This window comes from Pinus tabuliformis, chromosome 4_2 (assembly GCF_031772625.1).
Source record: "Pinus tabuliformis cultivar Carrire ecotype Pingquan chromosome 4_2, CPIR1, whole genome shotgun sequence".
Taxonomy (NCBI): domain Eukaryota; kingdom Viridiplantae; phylum Streptophyta; class Pinopsida; order Pinales; family Pinaceae; genus Pinus; species Pinus tabuliformis.
In genome coordinates, this window is record NC_142304.1 from 90,249,074 (window position 1) to 90,268,433 (window position 19,360).

Below are 19,360 nucleotides of genomic sequence, written 5' to 3' on the forward strand. Positions count from 1 at the left end.
ATCACTTAAAGTCACTTTTAAATTAGATTTAACTTTATAAAATTATAAAGTCACTTTAGGAGAAAAATTAAATTCTTTTGGACACTTTTCCCTAGGCCAAAGATCAAAGCCTTAGGGAACCACTTGTCCTCCGGTACCAAATTTCAACACTCCCTCTTACCGAGGAAGGTGTTCCTCACCACACCCATCTTGTCTCTGAAGTAGACATGCTTGCCCCGTGGTAAGGCTTTGGTAAGGATATCTGCAACCTGCTCATCAGTGGAAATATACTCAAGCTTCACAACTCCCTTCTGAACATAGTCTCTGATGAAATGATATCTGATCCCGATATGCTTTGACCTGTCATGAAATACTGGATTCTCCGTGAGTTTAATGCAACTCTGATTATCACAGTAAATCACTGAAGGTCTCAACGGCTGACCAAATAAGCCAAACAACATCTTGCGAAGCCAGATGGCCTCACAACTAGCTAGACTGGCTGCCATATACTCTGCTTCCGCTGAACTCAGTGCTACTGACTGCTGCTTCCGGCTGAACCATGACACTACTGCTGAACCCAACCCAAAACAACACCTTGAAGTGCTCTTCCTATCAGAAGCACAACCTGCCCAATCAGAATCAGTGTATCCTGCCAATCTCACTCCATCTCCCTGCCTGTAGTCCAGACCATAATCCACTGTCCCCTGCAAGTACCGCAAAATGTGTTTTGCAGCGACCCAGTGAACCTTCCTAGGCTCACACATAAACTGACTCATCGTGTTGACTGCAAAACAAATATCTGGTCTAGTGTTGACCAAATACATCAAGGAACCAATCAGCTGCCTGTACAATGTGGGATCCACCAACTCGGAATCCGAAGCATGAAGCTTCTTCCAGGTGGTGATCATCGGTGTCGACATGGGTCTACAATCCTCCATGTGGAATCTGCTAAGGATGTCCACAATATACTTCCCCTGCCCCAGGAAGAAATGCCCCTCCTCCTGCCACACCTCCAAACCCAAAAAGTAATGCATCAAACCGATGTCCTTCATCTCAAACTCCGCGCAAGATCTCTCTTGCAGTGCTCTATGAGTCTCTTTGCACCTGTAATGATCAAGTCATCCACATACAACACCAGAATGAGAGGCTCCTCACCAATCACAATAAAGTAAAGGTTCGGATCTGCCTCACTCTTTGTGAAACCCATCCCCTGCAAGTATGCATCTATCCTGGAGTACCAAGCTCTGGGAGCTTGCTTCAGGCCATAAAGGGCCTTCTTCAATTTGCACACATGGGATTCCTTCCCATGCACCTCAAAGCCCTGTGGCTGCTCAATATACACCTCCTCCTGTATGAAGCCATTGAGAAATGCGGTCTTCACATCCATCTGGTGGATCTTCCAACCTATCTCTGCTGCTATCGATATAATGGAGCGGATCGAAGTATATCGAGCCACGGGAGCGAAGGTCTCCTCATAATCAACTCCCTCTACCTGGGAGAACCCTCTAGCCACAAACCTCGCTTTGAATTTCTCAATGCTGCCATCTGCAGCATGCTTTACCTTGTAAAGCCATCTGGAAGTAACCACGGATTTGCCCTCAGGCCTCGGCACCACCTCCCAAACATCATTCTTCATGATAGAAGAATACTCCTCCTGCATGGCCTCTCTCCAGACCTGCTGGCTAGCTGCCTCCTCATAGCTAGAAGGCTCAGAGTCAAGGATGCTGGTAACCATCGCCATATAGCTACAAAACCTCTCAGGTGGTCTACTCTCTCTGACCGGCCTCTTCGGCTTAGCAACAGATGTGGCATCTCTCAAGGTGTCCTGAAGCCACTTGGGCTTCCTCTTCCCTGAGCGCACTTCTCCCACCGGAGAATGAAACTCCTCCTCCTCATCACCATCAGTAGCCTGAACTCCTGACTGTCTGTCTGCTGTCCTCCTGCCTGCACCTGAACCTGTAGAAGCTGAGGTACCGTGTGAACTGTCCATCAGTGGACTCCCTAGTGAACTGCTCTGTGAACTGCTCTGCATGCTGCCTGGAGCACCACCCCTCTGGCTCGATGAGCCACTGCTCACTGACGGACCTGACATCCTCATAGATGTACCTCCTGATCCTTCTGATCCCTGCCCACTGGATCCCTGCGACTGACTCAACTGCTGCTGAGGGTCTGGCTGATCCAGATACTCTAACTCCCGTGACCTCCTAAAGGCCCTGTCCTCCTCGAACTTCACATCCCGTCTGACAACAACTCTCCTCTGTGCAGGAATGTAAATCCGAAAGGCCTTTGAGGTCTCACTGTAGCCCACAAAGATACCCTTCTCTGCGGTGGGCTCTAGTTTGGTCGTCTTCTCCTTGGGTATATAGGAGTATGTAATGCATCCAAAGATATGAAGATGACCAAGATCAGGCTTCTTCCCAGAGAAAGCCTCCTCCGGAGTCATGTGCCCCAAGGCACGATGCGGACTCCTGTTCTGCAAGTAAACAGCTGTGTTGCAGGCTTCTGCCCACAAGAACAATGGCAACCCCTGATCATGTAACATGGCTTTGGCAGCCCCTATGATGGATCTGTTCTTGCTCTCTGCAACTCCGTTCTGTTGGGGGTTGTAAGGAATAATGAACTCCCTCCTAATGCCTGCCTCCGCATAGTAGTCAACAAACTCTCCAAGGGTGTACTCTCCTCCATTGTCCGACCTCAAGGACTTGATCTTTCGACCTGTCTGAGTCTCCACAAGAGCTCTGAACTCCTGAAACCGCTTGAAGACCTCACTCTTGGTCTTCAAAAAATAAATCCAGGTCCTCCTGGAGTGATCATCAATGAATAACACATAGTACTCATATCCACTCAAGGAAACATGAGACATCCGACCGCTCACATCGGAATGAATCAAATCAAGTATCCCCGTCGCTCTGCTGTCACTGCTGGGAAAAGGGGATTTGGCAAACTTGTTCATCACACAACCTCTGCAAGTATCAAAGTGATCAGTACTGAAATCTGGCACACCTGTAGTGATCTCCTGCAATGTCCTCAAGGCTCCATGATACATATGTCCCATCCTGCGGTGCCAAATCTCACACAGCTCAGAACTGCTAGCTCTGTTGTCGGTACTACTGCTCAATGCCAAAAGGGGCTGGAATGCAAACTTGTACACCTTTGCATGGCGTACACCTATCACTCTAGCTGAATCAGCTGGAGCGTCCCTGGGATACATCAACACCTGTCCTCCCCTGAACAGTACCTCATATCCTCTGTCCTCCAAAGCTGAGACGGATATGAGGTTCTTCCTCATCCCTGGCACATAAAGAACCTCTGACACCTTCAAGGGAGGTTTGGACTCCCTCTGAAATGTCACTGTCCCCACCCCGACTGCTCTAACAACTCTGTCATCACCGAGTACTACCTCAATATCAGTGCCACTCTCTGAAAGCTCTGAGAAGTACTCACAGACTCCTGTCATGTGACGTGAAGCCCCACTGTCCACATACCAGATACCTGTAGATGCTCCGCTAATCGAGGGAAAAGCATGCTCCCTCTGAACTTGTGTGGCAGGTGATCCTGCACTAGAGGACTCACATGTAGTGAACGCAAACTCCCGGTCAAAACGACCTGCAAAGTCCTCAATCTCTGCTGAAGCTGCCACGTCCTGGTTCTTCCCCTTCTTCTTCTTCTTCTCTGGACACACAACTGCATAGTGTTCCATCTTCTGACAATTCCAACACTTCACCTTGGAATAGTCCTTCTGTGTGTTCCCCTGTTTACCTTTACCTTTGCCTTTGCCCCCACCACTGCTTGTGGAAGTATGCTTCTTCCCTTTGCCTTTCTTGCCTCCTGCCACCAGTGCTACGTCCTCATCCTGCTCAACTGGCTTGGCTGCCCCAAGCTGTCCTTTCCTGATCTCTGTCTGAATACAATCATCCCAAAACCTCTCCCATGTGGGAAGGGTCTCACGTGCACAAACCCCATCAGCAAAGTTCAACCATGAACGGGGGAGGCCATTCACTGCAATACACACCAACTCAGTGGATGGAATGGCCTCTCCAATCGCTGCCAACTCATCTCTCACATTGGTAATCTTTGTGAGATATCCAGCTGCACTATCATTCCCCATCTTAATGTTCTTCAGCGTCTCCTTCAGGACCATCTTCCGGTTCTCATTGGTACTCTGGTAGAGATTGGACAATGCTGTCCACATCTCATGGGCATTGCTCTTTCCTCTCACATGAGGAATGCAATGGTCTTTGATTCCGTCTAGAATCAACCTCTTACCCTTATTGTTCTTCTTTTTTATACTCAGCCAACTGAGTAACATCAGTGGGCACAACAACAGGGTTCTGTGCGGTATGCACCATGATATCCTAGACTTCTGCCTCTTCAAAGATACTTTGCATTCTCTCCTTCCAAACGCTGTAATTTGTATGCCCATCCAACCTATCCTCCACCCTCAATCCCAATGACATCCTGCTGTCCTAAAACTGAAAAATAGCACTGCTGTAGTAAAGATAAAACTGCTGTTTATGAAAAATCAGCTTGCTGGAATTTTCTGAGTGAAAAATCAGCAACTGTAATTTTTCCTTTTGCTGTCCCAAACTGCCCTTCAGCACTCAACCTCTGATACCATGTAGAAATTTCTGTTTTCCCACCCCGGTTTTCAGTTTCTCCTTATTTCTCCCATGTAGTTAAATGCCCATTCCCATAACCATACATTTAACAGACTGAAAAAAATAAATATTGCTGAAAACACAAATTCTGGAAATTTTTCAGAATGCTGGAAATTGCAGAATTAAAAATCAGCAAACAAAAACAGCCATTAAAACACATTAAAACACTGATATTTTTGGTCAACTTGACCCTGGAAAAACCCCCTACAACTCTTGGGGAAAACCAGTTTGAGAGCTCTTCTTTATTTCTGAAAATTGCCTTTTTACAGTGAGAATTATTCAGCAAAAAATCAGCAAGCAAATTTACAACTTATCTCCTTTCCCGTGCCTCACAGCAATCTGGAAATTACAGCAAACATGACAGCAATAAATGCTGTACGACCTCCGTTTTGTGTGCAGAAAAATCAGCAAACTGCTCCTCGATTTTTGTGCAAAAATCTGCCTTTCACTATGTGCTGAATCAGCTGTACAAATCTGCTCAACTGCTGCCTTGGAATGTGTGCCAAGCTGCTGTCTCCTTCTCCTCCCTGCTCAGAAATCTCTCTTGCTCTCTTGCTCTCCTTCTCCCAATCTGCTCATGAAAGAATGAATGACCTTTTCCTCCTTTTCCTCCTTAATATAACTCCAAGTGACTTTTGGGTGATCCAAGTGACTTTTGGGTGATCTCTAAATCCAATGGCTGAAATAGATTTAGATCAATGGCTGAGATTAAATGCTCATTTAAATCTCACTTTCTATTTTTTAATTCACCCCACTTTAATAAAGACCCACTTAGTCATTTATTTCCAAAGTCACTTTTCCTTTCTAATTTTTCATTGACTTTATAAAAGTTACTTTAAAATTAGACTTACTAACTTTATCACTTAAAGTCACTTTTAAATTAGATTTAAGTTTATAAAATTATAAAGTCACTTTAGGAGAAAAATTAAATTCTTTTGGACACTTTTCCCTAGGCCAAAGATCAAAGCCTTAGGGAACCACCTGTCCTCCGGTACCAAATTTCAACATCTGTGTCTAATAAGAAGAAAAGAAGTAAACTGCTCTAAGCATAGAACATACCATAATTTAACACACTCTTGACATGAGCCCACAAGAAATTTGTTTTGCAGCCATAATTCAGGGGAAACCAGCCGAATTTAAACTCAGGCATTGATTTCCATTGTAAGGCGATCCATCAAATCACCACAACTATGACCTTTGAGGGGTTATCGTGACTGTTTGAAGTTATCAAGGTCAATATTCGCATTAGTTGAGACCAAGAATATGAATAGAGCCACAAGTTAATGCATTAGTTGAATACTGACCGCTCATCCTTCTGTCCGCTCGGCCACTCATCACATGCTTACTCAAATTAAGTGAAAGGTGAGAAGGCGTGAGAAAGAAAAGTCACAGCACTTGGGTGACTTTCTACATTAACATCAAAAGAAATATATATATATATATATATATATATATATATATATATGAAGATTAAGTATAAAGAAAAGGGATATATATTAAAAAAAAGAGAGAAAAAAGAAGCCAAGATACAAAAAAATTACAATTGGAATTATTAAGAAATTATTTAAAAATTTAATATATGTATATATACTATTAAATTTTAAAGTTTATAAGGGGCTAGATCTAGAGTTTAAGGAGATTTATAAAGGGACTTTATTATATTTTGAAGAAGTGTCTTATATGAACTTAGTTAAGGTGTACAAAATTATAAAGGAATGCAAATGGAGTCTAATTCGGAATTAAAGGAAGGAAGATTCTCAAAAATTCATATAAATATGCCTCAGTGCTATTAGAATTAAAGGGTCTATTGCGGGAACAGATGTTACTATTGCTATCTCGCCATTTGAATATAAAAACTATATAAAATCTAATCGATTCCCGAGTTAAATATAATCGAAAAATTACACAGTTATGACAAAAAAAATATGACAACCAATTTACAATTAAATTTTGGAGATTATACATTCATATCAAAATTCTCAGTTCAAACCTTATGGAGCGAACAGGGTGACATTATTTTAGGTTCACCCTGGATGGAAACCCTAGGTTCCTTCATCCTGAATACGAAAAATAAATTTTTGACATTTTCATACAAAAAGAGAAAAATAACACTACAAGATATTACATTAAATCCGAATTCATTAACACCAGAAGACATATAAGATATTTCAAAAGTAATTTTTCAAGAAGGTAAAAAAGCACTACAAAATATGCAAAATGAAATTGACAAAGTCATTGCTGATAGAAATGAAAAAGTCATTTGACTTAAGGACCATAGCGAAAAACTAGTAGCACAAATTAAGAAGTATCGAAGTCCCCAGTCGTAATAGCTCCGGTTGAAGATAAAGGAACGAATGCCGAACTAGTCAATACGACAACTCAAGAAGATGATAAATCAGTTGAAGGAAAAACACACTCACATGTTGCAATTCAGATTATAAAATTTCCAAGTGAAGATTCTGTAACTAACTCAACAACAACAACGCGTGAAGGAAATCAAGGAACAACCACTAACATGATAGGGGGAAGTCCAACGAGAAGAACTATTTATCGACATCTGAATCACAAGAGAAGAATTTCCAATCAATCTATGTACCAGTGTCACTCAGAACATAAACAACAAATTTATGTTCCCAAGAATACTGAAGTTTGCAGAATCTAGTCCTACGATAACTATTCATCACAAATTTCTAGAGATCAGAAGATTCCGTAGAAGATTAATATAGGATGCTCTGATCCGTTCTTAGTACAACAATTTTGTTTATCACTCAAAGCATCATATTAACTTGTATCAACGAAGATAATAGTTCCATGACAAGAAAATGTTTGAGCCCCAAAAAGAGATCAAGCCCTTTCATTAGTAAGTTTTGAGGACAAGGCTTTTTGAAGAGGAAGGCAATGTTATGAATAAAATATTTATAAAAGAATATAAATAATGTAAACAATAATCAATAATGGTTATGTAACTAGTAATTAGTAATGAAGAGGTATGCCCCTAAGGACATAACCACTGGTGAAGAGGTACTTGCATATGGTATATGAATAGGACCTCATTCTCATTCATACATTTTAATATATATTCTTGTATCTTCAATGGAGATATTCTAAGTATTCTGGAGTATCTGACTTAAGTACCAACTTTGTTCGTTATAACCTCCTTGACTTGTTCTGTAAACCCTGTTGTCTTGCTTCATTTATTTTCCTCCTTCCTTGCACATTGGGCCTCCTTATTCCTTGCGCTGGTCTCCTATTTCCTAGTGCACTTCTAGACCCTATTTCTTAGCGCACTTGAGCTCCTATTTTTTAGTACCCAAACTCCTCTTTATTGTGCACAATCAATCAACTCCTAAATCCTAGCGCACTTGTGCCTCCTATTCTTTAGGACACAGTGCCTGCACTCCACAATCAAGGCTTTCTCTCACAATCTCGTGAGCTTGATTGTCTCACAACCTTGTGCACAAAACAATTCATAATTTACTTGTGCCTTTGTCCTCTCTTTATAGGTTCGATGCATGCTAAATTAGGCTAGTTCAAATTTACTACTCGAGTTGTTGATTGACAAGTTAACTAAGAGTGAAATCTTTCTCTCTCTAATCAACATTGGAGTCACAGCTCATCCTTCCTTTAATCAATGACCTGATGTTCCAACTCGTTTTAACTCGATCTCGAACTGTCACCCAATCCTGTAGCTAAACTGAAGAAGATTCCACGTAACTGAAGATCCAACATTACACATGAACTCGTGATGATTATTCCCAAAAACTTGAAATTAATTCATCGCAACTGAAGTCTAACTCATGAGCTTGCACTTATACTAGGAGGAGCAGAATTTGAGGTCTTCACTGGCTAAGGCACAAGCCAAAATACCTTTACTTGCTACATTTTCAACATGCAAGACAAGCCAAGAAAATCTTTTCAATATTATTGAATACAAATGTATTTTGACAAAATATGCACATGTATAGAGCTTCCAACCATGGGCAACAGTGAACCTAAGAGGTCGATTTATACAAAAAAAATGGAGAGAATCCCAATGTAGATCAATCAAACATGTGGCATAGATGGTGATCATCCCGGGGATAGGTGAATCTCGAAGTGTAGAGGACTGCTGTAGATGACTGATTGTGAAGTGTTGTAGGTGGCGTCCAGTTATCCCAAGAGCTGCCAGCATATCCCTTCACTGTAGTAGACTGCGACGAAGTGGGAATAGAACTGGAGTGGAGGGGAGACAAGTCTCCCACGAATCTGCTGTTTATTCCTTCCAAGAAACCACCAAATGACAAGTGGAAAGGTTGCTCCGTATGGGCTCTTAGACGGTTCTTGCGTATAGGTCAAATCTGCCAGCGTATCGTTTGTTGTCTTGCAGCATGTTTCTTTTGTGCCACAGGTGTGAAAGGAAGTGGATATGTGGGTGGAAAGATCCACACATAAATCAACATTATTCCCTGTCAAAATGCCCACAAATTGATGCATAACCCAACCTCTGCATATCCTCCAAAATCAGGCCTGTGGGGATCCTAACTGCTTGACCTGCTAATTGTAATCTGATTGGCTAGCAGTGGAAAAGGTGGGGGATAAAATCTGACCCAAGTGGCAGTGCTGACCACCACTAATTCTAAAAGCGCATCCGTGAGCACTCAAGGAGAGATTCGACCTGCTGAATTGGCAATTTGTGCGCCCTTTGTTGATTGTTAACTTGGCCTCAATTTGACTTTCCAATGCGGCTGCCATGCCACTTATCTTGTCCCCCGTTAAACTTGGAAATATTTTAATGTGTCTCCCCCTTAAGTTTTTGAATTTTCTTGTCCCTTTCAACTTTGGAAACATAATTAATATGTCTCCAATTATTAAATTTTGCAATTTTCGTCTTTTTTGCCACTCAAATTAGAGAAAGTGGATTTTCAAGGGGAAATAGTAATTTTTTGATCCCAAAAGATGGTCTTATGATAATGTTGGGGTTGTGAGCATGGATTTTGAAGTCTCACACGCCACCAACATCTCCTAGAGCCACTTATTTACAACTTTACATAGGGAATTAATTAAAAATCCCGTCCCGTGGGAAATTTTAATTAATTAAAAAGTATTATAAAGACCTAGTCAAATCTGTGAGACTCTGGATATGACCTATCATGGTAAGATACATTGACCCTAGACATTAGAATTTAGGACAAACCAAAGGCCTATTAAGCTGCACTCCAACTTTGGAGGTATTGAGTGAAAAAACTCAATTAATTATTTATCCTTGAAGAGCGAAAATAATTGGTTGAGTGAAAAAACACTCTAGAGTGGACTCACTTATTAACTGGGTCCCAAGTTGCCTAAGCCTGTTACAAAAATTCATCATGCTAGCGACATTCATTACAATTCACCCTTAGAGGTAGTGGAATTTGAGAGAGAAATTATAGATAGAGGAGAGAGAAAATGGGCAATAGCTGCCCTGCTGACTTTTGAACTTCTGAAAAAATTGTCAAGTGCCCATATCCATTGGGAAGAGAGGGTCTAGTTCCCTGCTAGGTACAAATTAGCAGGTAACATGGATCATGTTCAAAATTGCTATATAGATCCAGGTTTGAACTATACATATGCTGGCTTACAGATGAGACTGATTCTAGTGATAGTTTCCCTGCACTTAAATAAACTTGTACAGAAATTTAATAGCTGTAGGGACATCACGGTTGTAAACATTATGTACAAATTGTACGATGACTAGTTTTTATTTTTTATTTTTTTGCTCAAGTGTTGCAGCAAACTGGTATGAATTTTTCGACTCTTTTTTCTCAATTTCTTAGTAGTGGGATTTTACACTATTGCAGAAATTTGAATTTCAAATGGTCAAGGGCCAGTCATGGTAAAAGACCAATTCTTCAAAGAAACTTCAATTTTTGTTTCTTTTATTTATTTATTTATTTTTATTTTATTTTATGAGTGGCTAATAGCCCATTTGGCCAATGGCCGGTATAAAAAATGAAGCTCTATAAGAACGTGGTGAAAGGTCGGCATCAACAAACTAGCTCTGATAAGAGCGTGGCCTAATGTCTGGATCAGAAACGAACCTCTGATGCGAAATGTGACAGCCAAACCTAGCTCACAAATTAAATATCCAAAATATTTGGAATATAAAAGTATCCATTAGGATAATAAGATATATAAATGTATGGGTGAAAATGATGTGATATGATTTACGACTATGTTGCAAGAAACGACCCCCAAGCTGGCGTACAGGTACTGGAAACACCCCAAAGCGCTTAAAAGCCAACAAATTGTGGTTGAAACGTTAGTAGGGAGTTTCCTGATTTGGAAATGTCGCCGAAATGTTTTGATCCAAATCTGCCCTTGTTTCTGCGACTGATTTTGCTTGTGCAATCACACTCAAGCACCTAAAAAGGGTGTGGGGGCGCTTCTATGGCCCCAAAAAATTTAATCTACCACTAAAATTTATCTCTAACCACTTCACAAACTAATTTATCTCTAATTAATCCATGCTATAGTTCTTCCAAACAAACACCTCATTCTATTTTTGTTAATGTGGACGAGCATGAGGATTATTAGGACATGTAATTGTAGTTTTCTTTAGCTCATGCTTTATTTCATTTTCAGCACATATCGGATTCGCCACATATAAAGGTTGATTTTGGATGTATAGGCTCATGTATAAAGACTGATTTTGGAATCTTGGATCTATAGCCTCATCTACAAAGAATAATTTTGGATTTTGCATCATGTAATTGTCTGTGAGAGTATAAAGGATAATTTTGGATTTTGTATCATCTAATCATCTGTGAGAGATAATATAGACTAGGTTTTCCTTCTAAAATGTCATTTGTGTCTCGCTTTTTCTGCAAAATAATGTTTTATTAACTTATATCTGAATGATTTTTCGCCCGAGGTTTCCATTTTGAGGGGATCACTTTTTAACTGTCCCCATTTTGGAAACTTCCAGATGTTTCCACATTTCATGCAACTTAGATTTCCAAATGAGGGCCCCATATGTATAGCTGGGCGGGAGTGCCCTTTTATTAATAGTCACGTCTTTTTAGCTGGGACATGTTTGTTCATTAATTATAAGTTATTATTTATGTTACTATATATATTTGTGTTCGTAACAGTAAAATCATCCATGTGTCTGTGAAGTAAAATTGTCCTGTTTGCTGTGTAAAATGCCCAGAATGATGCCTGCATTTGCTAGTCATGATTGTCAGCTTTGACCGATGGAGGAGATGTCCATGCTAACCACCGATGTTAGAAATAATTTAATTGTCACTTTAGGATTAAAAAATTAATATATTTAATTTTCGGACCCTCCTATTAATGTCTGATGTTACTGCCATTTGTCAGTCTTGTTTGCTTCATGTTGTATGACCATAATTTTATTTTCGGACCCTCCGATTAATGTCTGATGTTACTGCCATTTGCCAGTCTTGTTTGCTTCATGTTGTATGACCATAATTTGTCTGTCTTATTTGCTTCAAGACCATAATTTGTATGCCCTCACAAAGACTGCCGTCAGCACTGCTCTACAACAAATTTATTTCTTTGAAGTTTTACTTTGGCAAACTTTAAAAGACTAAATCTGGGCCAGTGACTCTGGTTGACTTCCAGTTTTGTCTTGTGGAATTACAGTTCTCTAAAATGATGCCAGATTACAGGAGCTAATGCTATGACTTGCCTAGACATGTCCCCCATCTGCTACATTCTCCTGGCCATGATCTTCTCTGTTTATATTTCTGTCAAAATTCTTTAGTGTTGCATATTTGTACCTGTGATGCTATGAAGTAAAATGTTTCTCCCAGATGCCCTGGAACTGAGCTTCGATACCATATAAGATTTACACACACAAAATAATACAAAGTTGCAGAAACAGAGAATTTAATGTATTATTCAACCATCAAAATGATAATGTACATCATGTGTATCATGAGAGATGTGATCATTAATGGCAACTAACATTACCTAACTAACGACACATGTGACCAATTAACTTTGTTAACCTCCAAGTTGCCTCATTTATTGCTAACTGAGAAGTACCTATATCTATTCCCTACAGTACATTATAAAATGACTATTTGTTTAGTCACATTCTATCAGACAAGGACAGGTGATAATTGGCAGCTATATAACAGTCAGTGATGACTTCTATTTCAAGTCACTAATTATTTTTACACTTCATTCTCTGTATTTTGTATTTAGTTTGGAGATGCCTTCAGCACTCCCTTAAGGTACTGTACTATATGCATTGTAAAGTCACATTGAACACTGCCATTTTTTTGATATTAATACAGTTTTGATCTCTCAAATATTTGGCGTCTACTTGAAATTTGTGTACATGTGGCATGTATTTGTTAACTAAGTTTTCATCATAAACATTTGAATGGAGCCATTGTTTGATATGGGAGTGTCTTGCGCTAAGTGCGTTTCATGTATGATTCTCTGACCACTGATTTCTATTTTAGGATGCAGGCATGAGGACAAATCTTTTAAAATCTAAAGGTCCAATACAAAATCCATTAGGTATGTTGAAAACTGACCATTTGTGTTCTTCGAGCCTGTTGGATTTATTCTCTTTCTGCAGCACTCATCGTATTAAAGCATGGAAAGTAGTATTGCATTTACCTTTAGTGCTTGTAGGCCACATCTCAACTTTGTGAATAATTTACTGAGGGAATTGGGAGAATTATTTATCTGTTGTTTGTCTATTGTAGACATTGAAAAGACAAGGAAGCCTTTGTATATGATGCATCCCATGGTCAAGTTTGCATGGACAACTGTTGAAAGTATTGACACGGTACATTTTTTTCTGGTTTCAAATTTTCTTTTGTTCTTTTTTATATCTCCTCATGTTTTGCCTCCTTTTAGTTTTTAACTGCTGTATGAGATGTATTATATGTAATGGTCAAGGACTCGAAAACATTCCTTGCTTACTTACTGAGACTAAGACAAACGAGGAGGATGCTTCACCCTTGCAGATCAAACAACTGTTTACAAAAGCTTGAAATACAATATTGAAATTAAGAATGTTTGATTTATGTTCAATTTAATGGCAAAGGCAAGATGTTCCTGTTTCCTGGGTTTCTAATATAGAACAATAGAAGAGTACAGGAAGCACAATGTACATGTGATACTGGAACATCCATACTAGATTACACCATCTGTTTAATCATTAATGTATAGTTTATTTTTTCTTATATCCATAGTTTTAAATACTCTTAACTGGTATTTGAACTGGCCATCTATCAAACTGGGTTTTGAAGTGAACTGTTTTAAAAAAAACTACATAAAATGATCAATTTTTTATGGAAAAATTATTTTTAAGATTGCAAATGATTGTAAACCATTAGAGACAAAATATGCAAGTTTGCTCATCTATGTCCCATGTAATACATTAAAATGGCATCAAGTGCAATACATATCAGAAACATAATACATAATCGATGAGCCTCTAAATGGCTTCTAGAGTCCAAAAACCATGCTACAAGCTACTGGGCCACTGGCCTACTGCAATTCTCTGATCAACATGATTACACATCAAACTCATCACCACTACTAGAAATGGGATGATCAGTAGGATCTACATAAATATCATCTGGCTCAGAGTCTTCAGACTCCCTGGGCTCTTCAACCTTATAATATGGTAGAAAGAACTTAACATGGCTAACCAATGATTTGGTTTGAGGGAAGGGTTCATGTCCTCAACTTTATAATATGGTAGAAAAAGCTTAACATGCATAACCAATGATTTTGGTTTGAATGAAGCGTACATTTTTGTTAAGGCCAACGTCAGAGGAGTTCAACAATCAGTACCACCAACATCATGGGAGTTCAACAGTCAATACCACCGACATCAAAGTACATAAAGGGCTTGTCTCTTTTGATTAAATGCCAATCCCATATCCTTGTACATGATAGAATCAATGATAGAATTAAATCCTACCAATTCTACAATCCTGAAAACTGTTAAGTCTGCTGAAGCTTAAGTGGGATATGAAATTCTACTTTCTCCATGTGAAGTTCGATAAGGTGGGAACCACTCTCCTTTTACTTCAAGAATTTAATATTATAATTGACTGCTAGCATTGCTAGGGTTTAGGAGTTAGGCTTTTTGTTTGGGGCTTAGGAGTTAGGTTTTTATGGTGTGACTGGTTCAGGATGGGATTGGCTTATCCAGACCGGTTTTTACGGGCCTGTTCACACCGGTGTTAAAAACTGGTATGAACCAATCTGAATTGGTCCGTCCCATCCTGAATTACTCACACTGTAAAAACCTAAGTCCTAAACTCTAAACAAAAAACTGGTCCAGTTTAGTAACCAGTTTGATCCTTAGCCGTATCCAATTGGTTGGTTTGATCAGTTTTGGTTCAGACCAGGCTGGTTTTTAAAACACTGCTTAAAGTTATATCTCTCAAGGTTCATCCATAATAGAATACATACACAGAATACAGATTTAGATTGAAAGTTGGAACATCACAAGGGTTATACTATTGATGCAACAGCCAAATGGTCATAGCACTACCTCAGCATCTAAGATAGAGTAAAAGCAATGAAAACTAGTAGGTAGAATCTGCCCATATGTACAGGATATTGCTGGCTAATGGAAATGACTGGTTAGAACTTAGGGGATGTTTTCACACCCTATTCCCAACTGTCGTTCATTACACCAGATTTCACATCCATCTTATTCTGATTCCTGTTGACTATCATGCAGTTTCATTCTTGACACAATAGGCAGCCCATGAAAAAACTAGGCTAATGCCCAACTGCTCACAAAATTTGAGCATTCTGTTCAATATATTAAAGAAAAATCAACCTGGGGTAGTTGTAGTTATAAGTGGCTGTGCTTTCATAGGGTACTGGATGGAATGGAGATTATGTGCTTGTGCTAGACTGGGGACAAATATTTCTAAAAGTGATTCTGCTGTTGCCGTAAGTGTTTCTCCATTTGCCAATGCTTGTTCACCCCTAGTTTAGGTTTTGGTTGCTTGTTCTAAGTTTGCTTGGCTTTTTTTAAGGATGCAAGTACTATTCAGAAACACATGAACACATTCAGCTGCAGGGCTTCCAGTGCTTAGATACAGTTCTGTACAAAATATGTTTTCTTTTCTTCTCTTTTTTTGCTCTTTTAACTATTTTTTAATTTTTTTACATTTGCCAACTTCTTACAACTTCCATCTCTATGAGAGTTTTGAAAGTTAAAACATGATGCGTTTGTTTCAAAAACATGCCATCCACGGAGACGATGGCTGATTGGGTGGAGAACTTCTTTATTGTTGTGATATTATATTATTGTTTTTATTTTTATATGTTTAGAGACAGAGACCCCTATGCTAAGTACCTAAACACCCCCCCCCACACCCCCCCGCAACCCTTGAAATCCCCAAAATTTGGGGGGTGCTTCAAGTTCAACACGTCCCCAATGTGAAACTCCTTGCTCCTGTGCTGTCCTGCTCGGGAAACTTGGTGGAACATTGAATAAATGGCTGTAAATAACAAAGCATAAAAAACATTTATAGCTGAAATTCAAATTTGAAAATGTCACAAATGACAGCTAAAAACTTAATATATAAGCTCAAAATGAAGTACAAATACACACGATAGGCTTCTTTCAAGGCTAGTACAAAAATCCAACTATCCAAAAAGCCGTAGCTAGGATAAATCGTCAAACCCTTGCTCAACCAAGAAGATCCCAATGCAGGAATATATACAACAAAACCTCCAAGGCATGATGTCCTTTTCTCTTCTTCACAAATCCGTCTTAGGGTTTACTCTCAAGAATCAAAATCCTAATTACTTAAATTAAAGGATTTTTTTTTTCTTTTATAAGAAAAAGTGAGTTAATCTAATTGAATTCAAAGGTTAACTGCATTAGTGAATTAGATAATCTCAACCGTTGATCTCAAGTAAAGTTGAGATCTAGTCTCAACTGTCAATCACTTTGGAGACTAGGGTTGTGGATTTGGTAAATAACTCAAACTTATAAAAGGAAAGCTAAGCTAAGGGAAAACACACATCAAGTGAGCATGAGATAACGAGATCTCAGTGATCGGGAAGAGAAGGTGTTAATTTTAGATAACAATGGTATGATCTATGCTTGAGAGCAATTTACTTCAATTTTTCGTAATAGCCCAATATCAATTTCCAGATTAGCAATCACATTAACATGATAGTAAATGTAGATAGAACATAAATAAAAAGCATAAGACAATCTAAGCCCCAAGGGTTAGCTCAATCGGTCAAGTCGGGGCCTCGCCAATGGGAGGTCACAGGGTCAAAACCCGAAAGCTCTTGGGGTCAGGTCAGTAAATAGGCCGAGGGGTGTGACCCCCTTTGGGTGGGGTCCACCCTAGCGTTGACAGATCCTGGACGTAGCGGACCCACTGACCATGGGTATCCGTGAACCAGAAGTGAAAAAAGAAGCATAAGACAATCCAAGACGACACAATATTTGGCAGATGCTAGGGAAAAACCCCAATGTGGGAAAACCCTTTGATCAAGTCTTCTTATTATTCTTCAAAAGTTCAGCAAAGAGAGAGAGTACAATATACAAAATTCACTTGCCCAAATAAAGTCAAATTTGTCCAGTCAAACTGCAGTCAACATGATGCCCTAACCAAAAAGTCAATGATGGTCAATCAGCAGAATTACTCCTCCAAATCAGCTCAGTCAAACCAAGTCAATTCGGCCTCCCAAAGACAGTCCAAATCAGCCCAAAAGAGTCCTGAAGAAATCAGTCAAACTTGGTCAATGCACACACAAACCTGCGGTCAAACTTGCTGCAGTCAATGCTGGTCAAATAGCACAGAAAATCTCAGTTTCTGTGCCAAAGAATGCGGCTTGCGTAAACAGAGATAATCCCACAATAATCACAGTCAAACAATGTCAAATGCTGGTCAAACCTACTGCAACTTGGTCAACGCAGAAATAAGAAAACCCTAGTCAAACTTTCGCACGTGTGGAGGAGAAGAAGGCTGCCCTGCAATTCGAATGACCCAATCAGATGACGACAGAGAGAGATATCTGTGAGATGATGAATGTCCAAATGAGGTAGATGCTCCTTATATTTATATGCAACGTTGACAGTGAAGAGACGTGACTTTTGGGCTTCTGATCCTACATTAGATTGTTGGCCAACCTTGACAATTTGTCCATAGAAGAAATAAATTCATAATCCAATTTATACTTGTCAGAATGAGATGATCTTTAGATCAATCCTACATCTCTTGGAAAGAGGAATTCAACAAAAATATCATCTCCATCATATGAGCTGTCCAAGGTGGAGTTTGGCCCTAGTTGCCAAATTTAACACTCCGTCTCAACTAGGGAGAACTCTGCTTGCCAAACCATCTGACAATTTGTACCATCCCTGTCATCCCTGCTCTGCTCTGTTGAACTATGAAGAAATAATGAAGAAGAAATGATCGAGAGTGTATCATACCATTCTCCACTGATCCCAGATCAATATCAAACATCCTAGCATAGGGAGTACGGTAGTTCATGATGCGTCCATCGGTAGTACGATGGTCCCTATCCCCATTTCCCAACTCATTAGCCAGATCCCATTAGTCCCAAACTACATGGGTAGGATGTTTTGGCGAGAGAAGGTGAACCACTCATCCTATGCATATCTCAACCATCATGGGGTATCACAGGGGAAGGTGAACCACTCACCCTGTACACAATGCACCACTAGGGGAAGGTGAACCACTCACCCTGTACATAGCGCACCACTAGGGGAAGGTGAACCACTCACCCTATGGTCGCTCATCGCTCCAAGAAGTACCCCAAGCCCCCAGAGCTCCTATAGCTCAATATCGAACTCAAACGAGATCATCATAAGAGGGTCTCTCCACGATTCCAAGTCGTTCATGGAAGGTTAAGAATTTGACCTTCCCCAGGGACTTGGTAAGAATATCTGCGACTTGATCATTATTCGCAATGTGACGGAGCCTTATTGCTCCCCGTTGTACTATATCCTAAATAAAGTGGTACCTGATATCAATATGCTTGGAGCAGTCATGAAACACAGGATTCTCAGAAAGACGAATCCCACTTTGGTTGTCACAGAAGATCACGGTGGTATCCAACACATGTCCAAACAGCTCACTAAAGAGCTTCCTCAACCAAACAGCTTCACAGGAGGCCATACTAGCAACAATATATTTGGCCTCGGCAGTGCTCAAAGCAATCGATTTCTGCAACGTCCCGATGTGCTCTTACGATCCACCACACTACCAGCCTAGTCAACATCAGAATAGTTATGGAGCCTCACATTCGTGGCAGTGTATCTCAGTCCATAGGTGATTGTGCCTCGAAGATATCTCAGAAGATTCTTGGAAGAAACCCAATGTATGTGATGAGGCTTGACCATAAATTGACTTGATGTATTCACTGCAAAGCATATGTACGGATGAGAGTTCACTAAAAACATCAGGCCCCCCACGAGTTGACGATACTCAGAAGGATTTCCCAAATCGAGCCCAACAACACTTCCACATAACTTTTTGAAGTTAAGTTCCATCGGAGTAGTCACAGACTTGCAATCCACCATAGCTTCACAATGTATTTTCCTTGAGAAAGGAAAATCTCACCTGACTTTTGCCAGAATTCCAACCCTAGGAAATAATGCATTAGTCCGAGGTCCTCCATCTCGAACTAAGAAGCCAACTCCCTCTTGCATTGATGACTAAGAGGGTTTTCACTTGTCAGAAAGAGACTGTCCACATAAAGTACCA

General features: G+C 39.9%; 1 protein-coding gene across 1 annotated transcript in view; it reads left to right on the forward strand.

Moving 5' to 3' along the window:
* Nucleotides 1-19,360, forward strand: part of LOC149168400 (uncharacterized) — a 362,722-nt gene that overhangs the window by 81,913 nt on the left and 261,449 nt on the right. The window contains exons 10-11 of the mRNA XM_089428261.1: nucleotides 13,088-13,145; nucleotides 13,337-13,419. Of these exons, the coding sequence (XP_089284387.1) occupies nucleotides 13,088-13,145; nucleotides 13,337-13,419 (141 nt within the window). The remainder of the gene's footprint in view (nucleotides 1-13,087; nucleotides 13,146-13,336; nucleotides 13,420-19,360) is intronic.